At 45.2% G+C, this 16,199-nt stretch overlaps 1 protein-coding gene across 1 annotated transcript; it reads left to right on the top strand.

Annotated features, from left to right (window-relative positions):
• Positions 1 to 835: 835 nt before the first annotated feature.
• On the top strand, positions 836 to 15,448 carry CIDEC (cell death inducing DFFA like effector c). Its single transcript, XM_033136089.1, has 6 exons — positions 836 to 857; positions 12,035 to 12,118; positions 12,706 to 12,814; positions 12,902 to 13,051; positions 13,420 to 13,607; positions 14,886 to 15,448. Exons 2-6 carry the CDS (start codon positions 12,066 to 12,068, stop codon positions 15,052 to 15,054), a joined length of 669 nt encoding a protein of 222 aa, XP_032991980.1. The 5' UTR covers positions 836 to 857; positions 12,035 to 12,065; the 3' UTR covers positions 15,055 to 15,448.
• The last annotated feature ends 751 nt before the right edge of the window (positions 15,449 to 16,199 follow it).

Raw genomic sequence — 16,199 nt, 5'->3', positions numbered from 1 at the left:
GTGCCGCTGTTTTAAAACAGGGGTTGTGCAAGATCTAAAGGGGACCCTGGCGAGTTTTCTAGCTGCTGCAATTGAATTTTCTCAGTTGTCTTCAAGGGCAGCCCCACGTAGAATGCATTGCAATAATTCATACTGGAAGTTTACACACACACACACACACACAATTAAAAAAAATGTTTAGGGGTGCTCTCATTTTGACTCAAGAAAATAACCATTTCAAATCGGGGGAAGTAAAAACAGTAAATGGACAAAAGTACAAAGATTCACAAAATGTTTGTATGCGTCCCCCCAGAATAAAGCACTGTACACACACACACACACACTGTGCACCAGTTTCTGCCAACACAGTCAATGAAATACAAATTGCATTGACAAATATGCACTCCATGCACCTTAGAAGTGGATGCCAGCTTTCAAAAGCTTATTTTGCCCGTTCAAAAGTGTTGAACTAAGGTGCCGCCAGGCAGCCTTTGTCATTGCCTTGTTCCACAACAACCTCCTTACACGGTACACAACCCTTGTGGCAATTCTTTAAGGTCCAAGACCCCTCTGCAGCTGAAGAAGGCGGAGAACATCTCCTGCGCACAGCTTCTTTCTTGAATCTGCTCCTTCCTTCCCACTGGAGGAGAGTTAAGCTGCCTCCCCAAAGGGGCTTGATCCTGATATATCTGTGTGGAAACAGAGTAATCATTTCCACTTTGAGCCAAACTTGCTTTTGCCCCACCCCAGATTGCTTGTCTCTAGGACGGGAGGCTGGCTTAATTTAGGGGAGGCGGGATTTGTCCAGGTATATAAGCCAATCCTCTGTCCTAAAAAGTAATCAGCAAAATATTCTATGCCTGGGACCGGGAAGCCCGGTAAGTGGGAGAAAGGCTGTGACTGAGTCATGGTGGTTTGTGGGTTTGCTAAGCTCTAGTGACCTCTTGTTCTTATCGTTGCTTCCTGACCACAAAGAAGCTTTTCTTTTGACTTCTGGGTTTGTTGCTAAAAGTTTGGGGGGCTGGTTGCCAGAACTTTAATAAAGCTGCAATCCTTTGCCTTGTTATAAGAAAAAAAACTGCTCCTTTTCCCTTATGGGGTATCCAAGAGCCTGTATAGAGTCCTTAAGTGGGTCCCCTATTGTAGGAGAACATAACAGAAGCCAACCAGAGTATATTGAGAAGCAAAGTGTAAGGATGCAAGGGAAGACTGGTCGATCTTTTTGTTTTTTTTCCCGTTTCTGTTCTTTATCTGTTGTTTTTGTTGTTGTTGTTGTTTTTCTGTAAATGATTGAATGTTAGTTTACTCTGTTTGTAAAAATGAGTGAATGTAATAATGAGTGAATGTTAGTTTATTTTGTTTGTAATATGCGAATGTATTAAAAAAAAAAAGAGAAGCAAAGTGGTTAGTAAGCCTGATCTTCATTAAATTGTTGCAACAGGGTCCCCCACTCACCCCACGCAGGAGGCAGGAGAGAACCGTGAACAATGGTGCGCAAGTCTTTTGAAATTGCCCACCCTGTAGCCCAAGACCACCCCCCTACAGCAGAAATCCTGTCTGCCAGGATACCTGATAACGGTCACTGATTGCATTGGTACCTGGGCAGCCTGGTCATTCTTTTGTGATGGTTAATACTTTAGTTCCTGAGTCCCAGGTCACAGGCTCACCCTATTCATACACAAAACACACCCTTAAGACAGGATTTGTAAGCAAAAGGCAATGGGGAGGATTTCCCCATTTCCTTCCTCCTTGCAGTGAAATATTTGAGGTCAATTTGGGAGAGTCAAAATGGCTTCAGGATTGCTCTCCTGTACTATTTCAGACACGTGTATGTGTTTGCCTTGTACACTTATGAACATTTAATCTATATTTGAGACCTTAGAATTCTTAGAAAAGCATCTTTTCCACTTGTGAGGAAGCTCTAACGATTGGCCCTAGTTATTTTTGGCCCCAATTATTTTTAGATTCGGGTAGGTAGCCGTGTTGGTCTGTACGCAGTCGAAATAAATTTTATTTATTTATTCCAATTGTTTTTGTTATAATTATTTTGTTTACTGCATTTTATAGCCCATCTTTTCCTGCAAGGAGTTCAAGCAGGCTTAAATGATTCTCCGCTTCCTCATTTAATCCCCACAAAAAGATGTAGGCTAGGCTGAGAGGTAGCAATTGGCCTAAGAGAACCTTCTTGGCCGGGTGGAGATTTGAACCCTGGTTTCCTAGGTCCTGTGCTCTAACCACTAGGCCATACTGGTTCTATGTTGCCGTGATGTGAACTTTGGAGCTTGTTGTTGTGGACCAGCATGGCTGCCTTTGCTTATTATTTGGTGTAATGGCAGACCAGGACAGGGGAGGCCTGGGTTCAAATCCTTATTTAGTCATGGATGGGGTTTGCAGCCTGACCCTGGGTTAGTTGCAACCTCTGAGCCTAGCAGAAATCAGCATGGTGTCCTGTAAATGTTATTGGGTTTGAGCTCTGATCACTCCCTGGGAAATGACCTATCCTTTAAAAGTTAAGGAGCAGAAATGTCAATCCTAATAATAATAATAATAATAATAATAATAATAATAATATCATTTTTCATGTGTAAAATGGTTGTCTGCTAAAAAACAATAACCAACCTGACTGACTGACCTAATCAAATCAAAATAATAAAATAAAAAATTCCTTCCAGTAGCACCTTAGATACCAACTAAGTTTGTTCTTGGTATGAGCTTTCGTGTGCATGCACACTTCTTCAGATACACTGAAACAGAAGTCACCAGACCCTTATATATAGTGGGAGAGTGATACAGTAGATAAAGTATCTGAAGAAGTGTGCATGCACACGAAAGCTCATACCAATAGCAAACTTAGTTGGTCTCTAAGGTGCTACTGGAAGGAATTTTTTTATTTTATTTTGTTTTGACTACGGCACACCAACACAACTACCTACCTGTAACTGACTGACCTAGGGTTCCCATATTTCAAAAAGGTAAAAACTAGGACATCCCGATAGTTCTTGAGCTTTTTCTGATTTTTTCCCCCCTGATTTTTTGATTGACTTGCCTAAGATCCAGGACAAAGCGGCACCCACTTCTTGAAAGCTAAAAACTTCCCTCCCTAGCTTTTCTGTATTCTCACATTGTCCTTTAGAGAACTCAAAAGAATGACTTAATGTCCCCCTCCCCTGCCTTATCGATTATATGTGCTCTTTATAATACCTTGATTTGTGTTGCGGAATTTGTATGATTTAGCAAGCTTGCTGTGTTTTAACATTTACTCACAATGACTGTGACATTTACTTTATAATTAGGCCTCGGTTGATCTCCTTTTCTATTTTGGCCGTTGAAAGTATGGCTTAGAAGCCTTGGGAAAAGGCTGGTGTGTGGAGGAGATGTCATAATATAAACTTCTCTCTGACTGCAGTATTTGATCCGTGGTCTCGCAGCGCATAGTTAAACTGTGGAACTCATTCCTGCAGGAGGCAGTGATGTTCACAATCTGGATGACTTGGGGGGAAGTAAGGAAATTCATGGAATCATAGAATTCTAGAGTTGGAAGGGACCCCAGGGGCCATCTAGTCCAACCCCCTGCAATGCAGGAATTCTGTGCATAGGCTTCCATGGGTGGCCTCAAACCACAAACCTTCTGGTTGACAGCCAGATGGAATTATGACTGTTATTCTTTGATGGTATATTGCTCTTTATCCGAAGATCGAAGAACCTAACAATACAAAACAAGAACACAAAACACACACAGAGAGACACACAAACCCTCCTCCCACAAACATATTTAAAAGGCCATAGATTTAATCAATCAAAGCCCTGGTTATAAAGAAACATTTTTGCCTGGCACCCATAGATACGTAATGAAGGAACTAGGCAAGTTTCCCTGGTGAGAGCATTCCACAACTGACCCACTGGAGGAGAAGGCTATATTCCACCTCGACTGCAGGAGGCAGCATGCTTCTGAATATCAGATATTGGGAATCCGAAGGTGGGAGACAGCTGTTGCACTTGGGTCCTGTTCTCCGGTTTCCCACAGGCATCTGGTTGGCCACTGAACAGGATTCTGGACCAGATGTGTTGTACATCCCTAATCCAGCAGAACTATTCGTTTGTTTTTATGGTGACATGTTCACTGACCATTATACTAGATATAATCATTCAGCTGTGCTCTGTACATTTCCGAGGTTACAGGGAACCAGGCAGAGGGCCCTCTCGATAGTGGCGCCCACCCTGTGGAACGCCCTCCCATCAGGTGTCAAGGAAATAAACAACTATCTGACTTTTAGAAGACATCTGAAGGCAGCCCTGTTTAGGGAAGTTTTTAATGTTTGCTGTTTTATTGTGTTTTTAATATTCTGTTGGGAGCCACCCAGAGTGGCTGGGGGAACCCAGCCAGATGGGTGGGGTATAATTTACTTACTTACTTACTTTATCATCTGTGTGGTTGGACTCAAATGCAATTCCATCAGAATATAAGAACCTTACCTGGTCAGGCCAAAGGCCCATCTAGTCCGGCATCCTGTTCTTCAGTGACCAACTAGATGCCTCCAGGAAACTCACAAACAGGACCTGAGTGCAACAGTGCTCTTTAACTCCTTGCAGCTCCCAGCGACAGGTACCTGGAGGCGTCCTGAGAGCATTATTCTCCTCCATGACTTATCTAAACCTCTTGGAAACCCACCTGACTTGGTGGCCATTGCAACAGCTCATGGGAGCAAATCCCATCCTTCTCACTAGATACTGTGTTCAGAAAACCTTTTCTCTGACCTGGGTTTTCCAGCATTCACTCTCATCGGATGCCCCTGAGTTCTAGGATTATGAGGGGGGGCATGACTTCTCTCTATCCGCCTTCTCACACGATGCACAACTTTAAATTCAATTTTAAGTTGCAGCATGCATTGGATGTCTTTGAGTCATACATGTCCTGAATTATTTCAGCATTTGTTATCTTTGACCTCTGCGCTGCTTCTTCTTCTGCTTCTTGCAATTAGGTATTCCCAACAACCTTGTATTAACCTTATCCAGGGGTTGTATATGTGTGATGATCTGTATAGTGCATGCAATTTGCAGAACTCATGTACAGTATCACATTGGGGAGAATGCTGGAGCTTTGGCCACCAAACCGCTCATGCTTCCAAGGTAAATACCCTTGGAAGCATGAGTGCATCTCTTTCAACCATGAGGACCAGAAACTTGCTATTAGTTCTTAGCACAAGAGCTGCACTTCCAGCGCTGCATTCTGTACTCTTACTCGTCGTGGAGTTTCATTGATTTTATTTATTTCATAAAACGCATGCACTGCTGGATTGTAAGAAGGAGAACCTCAAAGCAGTTTGCAAGAAAGAGAAAACAATTGTATTATCAATAAGAATTTTTTTTAGCAACGATAATACAGACTTTCAAAAAGTTAAAAGAACGAGAGACGAAAACTCGCATCAACTTCACAAAGCTCTGGCTAGGCTTTTCTAAAGAGGAATGTTTTTGGCAGGCACCGAAAAGAGTACAGTGAAGGCCCCCACCTGCTCTCAATAGGCAGGGAGTTCCAAAAAGTAGGTGCTGCCACACTAAAATATGCATTTCTTACAACTGCAGAACAGGTATTATGTGGCACCAGTAATCGTGCCAGTTCCACCGGTTGAAGTGGTTACGGAGTAAGGTGATCTCTCGGGCAGACTGGTCCCACGCTGTTAAGGCCTTTATCTTTCCTTTCTTTTTTAAAAAATTATTTTTATTAAAGATTTTCAAAGGTAGTACAATGTCTCTCTCAAGTTTTTCCATATAACATTTTTATAAGTCAGTGTTGGTGAGACATTAGAAAAGAAAGGGGGGAAGAGGTGGGTGGGACGGGAGGTAGGTGGGGTGGGGAGACTGTGTTTCTTTTTTACTTGATATGAGTAGGGTTTGGTGTCAGCATTCTGTTAAGGCCTTTATATACTCTTTCTTTGTTTGTTTTTATTTTATTTTTTTAAAGGCAGCTGCCAATCAATATGTTTATATATGGTGGACAGATTAAGATTTGGAAGTTCTCTGAACCTTATCTTTTCTATCTCCTCTTTTAAGCTCTTTTCTATCCTCTTTCTTATTTCTCTAACTTTTTTTTCTTTCTCTTTTTCATCATGTGATCTTATTCAGATTAACGCTGGACAAAAAAAGACCTTTGAAGTTTTGTATTTCTCTTTATAAACTCTAATTAAACTTTTTTAAAAAGATGCTAGCGGAAGAGAGTTATTGCTAAACCGGGGAGAATACAGACAGTGAGCATGTTGTAGCATCTGGCTAAAGTTTGAGGAGTACAGAGTTCATGGCCATCTTGTGACGGGGAAGGAAATAGCTGACGTCTTGAGGGTGGAGAAGGGATATTGAAGTCAAAGCCAGTGGTTGGCTCTAGTAATCTGGAGATGGGCATTCAGCTTTCTGGGGTGTAAACAGAAATCTCATTCTTGCAAGGAGCTGGTGAGGGAATAAGTCTCAGTCTGCACACTGTACCAACCTGAGACTACAGGTAAGGACAGTAGGGCAGCTGGCCCGTTTTAGACTTAATAATCTCATAGTGAAGGCAGTGGAGGTTTTTAAACAGAGGTCGGATGGCCACCTGTCAAGGATTCTTTAGTTGTGATTCCTGCATTGCAGGGGGTTGGACTAGATGACCCTTGGGTCTCTTCCAACTCTATGATTCGCCGCAACTTCAGATGATAATGTGCAGGAATGAATCCAGGTTTTTGTGGGCAAACCGTGCTCAGGGGCTAGGCAGCGATTTTGCACTACTGATTCCTGGCAGGGGAGGTTTAATCCAGTTTCCATTTGAAAGCAAACTTCCCCAACTCAGTTTCCAAATTAATATGCTATGCAAGACACAGCTGCCCTTTGAAATTCGCCCACCTCTGAATTTTGTAATGTGATTCTTCAGCCTAGGAATAAGTACAAAAAGGCACATGCTGTGATAAATTTTGTGTGTGTGTGTGCACGCGCAAATGCAATATTAGTGGAAATAGCATTTTAAATTGCTTTAGGGTTGTATACAATAATGTTGCCCATTGCATACAATACTGTATTGCATACAATAATGTGCATATTAACAGAAGGTGGCATGAAAATGCTGGTGAATTTTCATGATGATTCCCGCCCCGCCCCGCCCCCCCCCCCCAATTGCAAGCTGAGATGAGAATGTGGAGGGCTGAATTTAGGACTGGGAAAGTGGGCAACTGGCTCCATCCGGTCTCACCTCTCCTGTGATTTTGTGGCTCTCCTTAGCTCTGGGACTCCAGGTGTGCTGTGTAGCCAAGTGCAGGAATGGCCACTCAGGTAATTTGTGCCACAGTTCTGGACTAAGGGATTATCCACATTTAGCTTTTGCCCTGCTCTTTCCAGGCACAAGCCTGTGCTGAAAAGCTCCATGTCAGACTGGTTGGTAGGTTTGCCCAGGAAAACCCGCTCTTTAGTGCTCAATCAGAGCAAACATCAATTCGAGTTTTCTGCAGATTGCAATTTGCTCCGATTGAGCTTTAAAGAGCAGGGTTTCACTAGAAATTTTTGGAGATGGAAAAAAAGGGTGCTTAGACATGGATCTTTAAAGCGTGGGCTGTGCCTGGAAAGAGTGGAGGAAAGAGAAGTGTGAATAAGCCCTATAGGACCTTAGGATTCCTTCTGCTCTGCTGGGAAAGGGTCATAGCTCAGTGGCAGAGCATCTGCTTTGCACAAAGAAGGTCCCAGGTTCAACCCCCAGATGGGGCTGGGAGGGATCCCCTGCCTCAAACCCTGGATAGCCTCTCCTAGTCCTTGTACACAACACTCAGCTAAACAGTCTAATGGCTGGACTTGGTATAAAGCAATTTCTCGCTTAAATCATCCATTTATTCTGAAGCATGAGGACTAGAATCCTGCCTTGATTTTAGGGGAAGGGTCATAGCCTAGTGGTAGAACATCTGCTTTGTACACAGAAGGCCTCAGGTTCAATCTGCAGATATGCCTGGGAGCGTCCCCTGCCTGAAACCCTGAAGAACTGCTGCCAGTCAGTGCAGACATTACTGAGCTAGATAGGTCAATGGCTTCTAATTTAAAATCACCCCTTTATTTTAGAACCACTTATTTTATGCTACGACTTGGAGCATCAGAATTTGCATGCAGAAGGTCCCATCAGGTGGAACCGACAGAGACTCCTTCCATGAAACCCATGAGAGCTGCTGACTGTCAGTGTAGACATTACTGAGCTAGATGGGCCAATGGTTCTTTCATTCATTCATTCAGGCTTTGTTGGCATAACAGGATCTGAGTCAGCATGACGACTGTCCTTTCTCCCTGCCCCCAGAATTGGGTGACGCTGCTCAGTGCCCAGCAATCTGGCCCGATTGCCCAACCGCTGCTGTTCTTGCCACATCTCTTGCCACCTGACGCAACTGGGCTGGTGAGGCTGGCAGACATTCTGTCCCTTTTGGCAGCCCCACCCTGTCCCTGTTCAAAGGGCAGACGAGGTTCTTTGCTTCTATAAACAGAGAGGGCACTGGGACAAAATCCAGTAGCACTGGCACAGCAGAGCAGCTGGTGACAGTAAGTAAAAGGTCACGGGTGTTGCTTGCCTTTGGGTCGTCTGTCTGCCTCATGCCAGGCAGCAGAGCCCATTATATTATTAAGGTGAGGAAGCTCAGAGCCAGTGGTGGAGGAAGCCGCTTGGTCACCCGGGGCGGCAAACCTGGGGGCCCAGCGGTGCCGCGCGCCACTCTGTGCGTGGTACGCAGCTATGCTGCGCATGCGCCTCTGTGTATGGTGCACGGCGCATTGCTCGGGGCCCGCCGGCGGGGCAGGGCAGGGCGCGCGCCGAGTGTCACCCCTGCTGGAACCCGGGGCGCCCCACCCCCACCGCCCCCACCTCGCTACACCACTGCTCAGAGCGTCTGCCTTGCATGCAGAAGGGTCCCAGGTTCGAATCCAGGCATCTCCAGATCAGGCAGATTCCTATTTCATTCAGGTCTTTTCTTTTTAACCATAAGGACTAGAAAGTTTATTTTTAGGCAAAGGGTTTTATAGCTTATTGGGAAATAGAGGAACCAATGGTCGCTCACTAGTGAAAGACCATAGCTCAGCGACAAGAGCATCTGCTTTGTACAACAGGTTCAATCCTCAGCATCTTCAGGTAGGCTGTTTTGCCTGAAGATTCACCCCAGTACTTACTGGTTTGCCCAATCTACAAGGGCTTATAGGCAGCCCAGTTCAAAGATTTAAGTCAGTCGATTGACAGATCGATTGGGCATCTGATTAACTTTTTATTAAGGGACAGGTCCGTCCACCTGCCCCCCCCCTTCTGAAAAAGTGGCCCGTTCTGTCTTTAGAGCAGCAATTTTAAGGAGGAAAGTTTGGGGGGATACTGAGTTAATTTTTTCAGGGGAGCAAACTCTTTCTCTGACAGAATGCCTGGTTTGAATCACTATTTAAACTGTGTATTTTTTTTTATTTTTTAAAAATTTTACTTTTCAAATATACATTTTACTGATTTTACATTTTAAAACTTGACTTCCTTCCCCCTCCTTCTGTGGTGCCTTAAAATTATTTTTAATAACTTCTGCATATCCAAATTAACTTAACTTACTCATTTGTTTATTTTCTTTAAATATATAAAAGGTAAAGGGACCCCTGACCATTAGGTCCAGTCGTGTCCGACTCTGGGGTTGCGGTGCTGAGCTTGCGTTACTGCAGGTTATTACAATAATCCTGCCAGCATTTTTATCTGTTTACAGTTTATCTGTAAACATTCAATAAACCATTTCCATTTTTTAATAAAAAGTTTGTTATCTTGATTTCTTATTCTCCCGGTAAGTTTTGCAAAACTGTGTGTTTTATTTGGATCTATGAATTTTGTGTTTTTGCAATGGCTTCAGCTACATACAAATAAACAGGTGGGGCTAGGAATGTCCCCTGCCTGAAACCCTGGAAAGCTGCTGCCAGTCAGTGTAGACAACACTGAGCTAGATGCGCCAATGGGCTAACCCAGTACCAGGCAGCTTCCTGTTTACTTCATTTCTGTTGGGTTTTTTTTTAATAGAACCATAAGGACTAGAATCTTGATTTATTCTTAGTTGAATGGTTGTAGCTCAATGGCAGAGCATCTGCTTTGCATTCAGGATTGAATGTTCCCTGTCTGAAGCCCTTGAGAGCAGCTGCCGGTCAGTGCAGACAACATTAAGCTTGATGAACTGCTGGTCTGACTCATTATGGGGCAGCTGCCAACATTTCTACTTGGGGCTGGGACATCATGTCCCTTCCCTCCCCAACCCCCCAATTTATTTGCTGCCTTATCATGAGACTTCCACTTCTTTTCTGCAATTGGCGGGAACTCTTTGCTGTACCAACAATCTTTTCCTTCTGGAATGCGCAGATTAATTTGGGGTGCAAAGTGGGGGCACAGCAGGTTGCCTTTCAACTGGGAAAGTCTAATTGCTGCATTCTTTTGAACACTACACTCTAAAAACCTGCCCCACTAAAACACTGGATTGACCTTGGTTTCTTTCCTTATATTACTGTATTTTTCCTGCTGCTCTGACTGAGATCTCCCTCTTCGTATTTACCATCTTGTGTACTTGCTGAAACAAAAGGTCACTGGATTAGCCAGCACCTTATGTTGGAGGGGAATTGCTTTTCAAATTGACTTCGTGCATTAATATGAATGTTAAGTTTATCCTCAAGTCTACTGATGTTCATATTTATCTGTTTTCCCTTGGATGGCCCAGATAATATTTTGATACAGAGATGGCGGACCTCTTTTGCCTGGAGGGTCACATTTTTACCTCCCCATCCCTGTGGGCCATGTTTGACAGGTGGGCAGGACCACCCACCTGCCAGTCATCTAACAGTGTGATGACCCACAGCCATGGCTTTCCAGAAAGGATTCTGGGGACTGTGTTTTGTTAAGAGCAGTTCAAAGGCTCCTATTCCCCTCTCCGATCTTCAGTCCCCAGAGTTCTTTGGGGAACAGGGCTGGATTGTCAAATCATTCTGGCAATTGTAGCTCTGTAAGGGCAAAAGGGGTCTCCTAGCAACTGTCCGCACCCTTAACAAACTACATCTCCCAGAATTCCCTGGGGGAAGCTGTGACTGTTTGAAGTTGTATAATATATTCCATGATTTAAATATCTTAGATAGCAGGGTCAACTATGTTACTAAACTAATAATACCAGCCCAAAGTAGGGCATTTATGTTGGCCCGACTGAATATCTTTCCCTCGGCATTTGTCAGGGGGTAGATACCAGAATATTCCCAGAAACAAGAGATAATGCAGATGTTCCCTAAATGTCCTGGACACTGTAGAGCAGGGGTGGCCAACTTCCAAGAGACTGATCTACTCACAGAGTTAAAAACTGGCAGTGATCTACCCCCTTTTTGGAGGGTTCATATAAAAGTTGTTGAGCTTCTTTGGGGAAGAGGAAAGCAACATTGAGCTTTTCTTTTTAGGAAGGAAAGCCCTATTTTTGGTGGTTCAGGTCATTTTAGGGGTGCAGGGCAAAGATGTTGAGCTTTTTTAGGGGAGCCAAAGTTTTTTTAGCTTCTTTGGGGGCAGCCACTGATCTACCAGTGATCTACCACAGACGTCCATTGATCTACTGGTAGATCACGATCTACCTATTGGACATGCCTGCTGTAGAGCATATTCTCTTTTATTGTCCACTACACAGTACGCTACGTGAACACGTGTTGTCCCCCCTTTTGGGTGGTTTGAAACTGCAGCATGGTGCTCTCGCGGTTTTACTTGTAAAATGCCTAATAAAGGTTTGATAAGTAAGTATATAGTGCACATGGGGACGTAAGAGGACTGCTGACCCCAATCCTTAACGCTGCTGGCAGGGCCGTACACTGCACCCTCCGAAAGGGGACAATGCAAAGGGATGGCAGAGCATCTGCTTCCCATGCAGAACATCCCCAGTTCAATCCCTGGCATCTCCAGTTAGGACTGGGAGACACCCCTGCCTCAAACTCAGGAGAGATGCTGCCAATCAGTGTGGGCAATATCGAGCTTAAAAGACTTCCATGAGAGGCAGCTTCCTACGGAGCTCTATTAACCAAGCTTTCTCTCCCCCTACAGTTTGGACCAAAAAGTTCACACTTTCTCAAGGATGGACTACGCAAAGAAGTCTCTGTGCTTGCTATCCCCTCGGTCCCTCACCAAGTAAGTACCTCGCGACTGGGGGTGGTCAGCTGTGACTGCCTTGAGCAGCCAGGGGGGCTGTAAATGTAATAATAAATGCATGTTAAAAATGCTGGTGAATATTCACGATGACTTTAGCTTCCTCCTCCTCCTTCCCCACAATATTAAACCTCCATTATATCCTTAGTTCTTGTTACATTATAAGTGTTACACTCCTGCTAATGTTTTTAATTGTTTAAAGTGTTCTTTTAAAGATAAAAAAAAATTCCCCCATTCCTTATTAAAGTTTTCATCTTCCTGGTTTCTGATTTTTCCCATCGTTTTTGCTAATTTGGTGTAGCCCGTCAACTTCTTCATTACCTTCTAAACAACCCAACGATTTACATGATGGGTTCTATCCAGCTAACCTTTGCTTGGAGTAGATCCATTGGAATGAATGCACTCAAGTTAGTCGTGCCCATTCAGTTTAATAGGTCTACTCTTGAGTACAACCGACATTGGCTATCATTCAATAACCTCCAACCGGTGCAGTGAGGTGGCTAGTGGCCCTTAAAACTGGGAAACCAGCTGAGAAACCAACATTTGATGGATTCCATCCATCCTTCCAGGTGTGTGTCAGCCAACACTCCTCAAGCCCGGCCTTACCGAGTCAGCAACTGCGACCGCACCATCCGCAAGGGGATCATGGCCGACAGCCTGAGGGATCTCCATGAGAAGGTAAGTGATTCTAGGAGCCCTCTGCCAGGAGCAAGGCGGGATGGGGCAAGGGGGCAGATGGAATTTAACCCAGTGCTTTCTCTCTAGGTACGCAGTGCCCTACACTTAGCAGGCAACATATCCATTGTCCTGGATGAAGATGGCACCACCGTCGAGACAGAGGAGTTTTTCCAGACTCTGGAGGATGGGACGGTCTTGCTGGTGTTGACCAAGGGACAGACATGGCGCCCAGCCAAGGTGAGCCAGTGGGCTAAGCTCTCTGCTGGTAGGACCTGGATAGGGGTTTCCATGGTGAACATGTTCTGCTAGGCTGAGAGGTGTGTGCATAGACCTTTATCTCTCACATATTACGGGGTCTAAGCCAGATTCCTTATAAAAGAAACTATATAGGGCAAAAGTTGGTTCATTCCCCCCACCCCACGATTTTGGGTTAAGCAAATGATGTTTACTCCTGCTGCCACTATTTTAATGTGCACAACATGTTTAGACTACTGCAGTGCTTTACATATGGGGCTGCCCCTGGAGATTGGCTAGAGACTTCACTGGTACACTTTTAGGTATACAGGACCTATTGTAAACCCACTTTTCTTTTTGTTTCCTGGCAGACAGCAGGCTACCAGCTCTCCCTGTCCCACAAGCCCCGGCGCAGGATTGATGTGGCCTGTGTAACCTTTGACCTCTACAAGACCGACCCTCGGGACTTCATTGGCTGCCTGAATGTCAAGGCCACGCTCTATGGGACGTACAGCATGTCTTATGATGTACAGTGCTATGGGGCCAAGAGGATAATGATGTGAGTATCAGTCTGTCTCTCCGCTCAACTGAATTAGACCTACCTGATGGAGGAGAAATTCAATGCAGTTCACATTTAAAGACAAACCTTTCTAATTCACACTTCTGGGACTGAAATGTGTGGACCGAAATGTGGTCTTTCTGCAAAATTCACCCTTTTTGTGGTGCTGTCCTCCAGCCAAGCAATGTGTTTAAAAAAAAACAAAAAACAATTGACTAGGGTAAAGTCTGCCTAAGGATGCATATAATGTTGAAAATGAGAAAATTGCATTGCAAAAATGTGTGTGCTGGGCAAAATTGCAAATAAGTACCTGTACAGAAAGAGAAATTCGCTGATGGATTTTCATGAGGACCCTTTTTAAAAAAAATGCAAACTAATGTGAAATTTGGAGAATTGAGGACTGGGATAAATTAGAAACTGGAACAGTTGGGTTCCCCCATTGATGTGGGTATTAAGTGTTTTGGAGACAACATGCTTCTAGATTCCAATTTTATATTGCATCCCCCCCCTTAACAGGGGGGCTCTAGCTGCACCCACCCATCAGATCATGTAAATATAAAGTGACCTTTATCTTGTTCAAACACTTGAGCTATCAGTAAAACCCACTGCCCCTTCCCAATTTTAGCCAAATCATTGCCTCCTGTAGCAATTTTTTTGGGGGGATAACAGTAGCTAATGGGGATGTAACTGCTGCCACCACCACTACCGCTACTTCCGGTTGCTCAAGCATGGGGCGATCATCGAGGGCAGTGGCATTGCCTTCCCTGCCCTGTTGCAAAAATAGATTTGCCCTTGGAGCATAGAACTGTGTCCTGAGCATGCATACCCAGAGGCAGAGGAAGGGGTGTGTGGTGGGGGCGGTTCGCCCCGGGTGTCACCACTGAGGGAGGTGACAATATGCCGGGCGGCGCTCACCACAGGGCATGCAGCGCGCCCAAGCCACACGTCTCTCCTAGGAGTGACAGTCGCTTGGGCACCCGCAAGCTCCGCGCTGCCCCAAACAGTCTGCCCACCACCTCCCCCTCAGCTGTAGGGCGGTTGAGTGGAAGGAGGCAGGCAGACTCCATGGAGGCCCTGCAGAGTGTCCTGCCCCGGCTGGCCCTGCCCCACGGGCAGCTGTGTGCAGGGTGTGTGTGCCGCCCCAGGCGCCCGATCGGCTTGCTCCGCCGCTGTGCATACCTGCTCAGAACACTGATAGATCTCTCCTGTTCAGAATCCTACCTGAATGCAAGCCGAACCTTTGACAAGCCTCCTCTTTCTCTCTCCCCCATCCCCCAGGGAAGCTTTACGCTGGACCCTCTTCACCATGCAAGCGACGGGTCACGTGTTGCTCGGCACGTCCTGTTACATGCAGCAGTTGCTGGATGCCACCGAGGAGCCAAAGGAGGAAAATGCTTTGCCTCGGTGCCACCTGCAGCCCCCTCCCACCAGGAAGATGCTGCAGTGATGGTTGGGGGGAAATCTCGCCTGCCGCTGACTTTCATGCTGAGACTTTCGATATCCCCTGCACAATGTAACCACGCAAACTAAGGTGTTGTAGGAAGGAGCACGAACACTCAAGAACCCTGCCTGGCCCTCGGCCAGAAGCTGCTGGGGATCCGGGAAGTCTCACTGCTGCTGTATTATTTAACCACACACTAATTTATATTGTTCTTTAATGGGATATTATCATTGCCATAACTCCCAGGCGGAAGCTGGTTGCCGGGCAGAGCCCAGCCTCCCCTTCACCTCCATGTATATATTTTAGATATGGGATTTTAGCCTGCATGGTGTCAAGTCTTGTTCACATGGGCTTGTCTTGCATTGTAAATAAATATTGCATTAAAAATGATTTTCTTAAACTGCCCGTTTCTCTCTCAAATGTTTGGTGTGAATGTGGCCTTGGTGTCCTCCGCATTGTTTTGGTCCACAACAGCCATCATCCCTGGCTAGGCATGGAAGAACCTGTCAATTTCACTTCTCTGTTTTGCTTCTTTCCTAATCCATACATTTCTTCAGCGAATTGCTGATTTCTTCCTTTAAAAAGATGCTCCTGGAATTTCTTCATTGTTTTAGTACATTACTGCTAATGCACACATTTCTTTTTTATTAATGCACACATTTTATTTTCATACATAAATGTATGTGTTCACACACACACACTCTTAGGATGTGGGCATCTCTGTGATCCAAACCACTGAGCATCTTGGGCTTGCTGATCAGAAGGTTGGCGGTTTGAATCCCTGCAACAGGGTGAGCTCTCGTTGCTCTGTCCCAGCTCCTGCCAACCTAGCAGTTCAAAAGCACACCAGTGCAAGTAGATAAATAGGTACCACTGCAGCGGGAAGGTAAATGGCGTTTCCGTACACTCTGGTTTCCATCACGGTGTCCTGTTGCGCCAGAAGCGGTTTGGTCATGCTGGCCACATGACCCGGAAAGCTTTCTGTGGATAAATACCGGCTCCCTTGGCCTGAAAGCGAGATGAGCGCCACAACCCCATAGTCGCTTTTGACTGGATTTCACCATCCAGGGGACATGGACACACACACACACACACACACACACACACACTTTCCCCTGATATGTGCATTTTTGTAGTCTCTTATGGCAGAA

Source organism: Lacerta agilis, chromosome 17 (assembly GCF_009819535.1).
Source record: "Lacerta agilis isolate rLacAgi1 chromosome 17, rLacAgi1.pri, whole genome shotgun sequence".
NCBI classification, from domain to species: domain Eukaryota; kingdom Metazoa; phylum Chordata; class Lepidosauria; order Squamata; family Lacertidae; genus Lacerta; species Lacerta agilis.
This window is presented reverse-complemented; position numbering and strand designations above follow the sequence as displayed.

Coding starts and splice junctions, on each gene's coding strand:
- CIDEC (XM_033136089.1), top strand. CDS start 12,066: ATGGACTACGCAAAGAAGTCTCTGTGCTTGCTATCCCCTCGGTCCCTC. Junction 12,815..12,901: donor TGAGGGATCTCCATGAGAAG/GTAAGTGATTCT, acceptor CTTTCTCTCTAG/GTACGCAGTGCCCTACACTT. Junction 13,052..13,419: donor AGACATGGCGCCCAGCCAAG/GTGAGCCAGTGG, acceptor GTTTCCTGGCAG/ACAGCAGGCTACCAGCTCTC.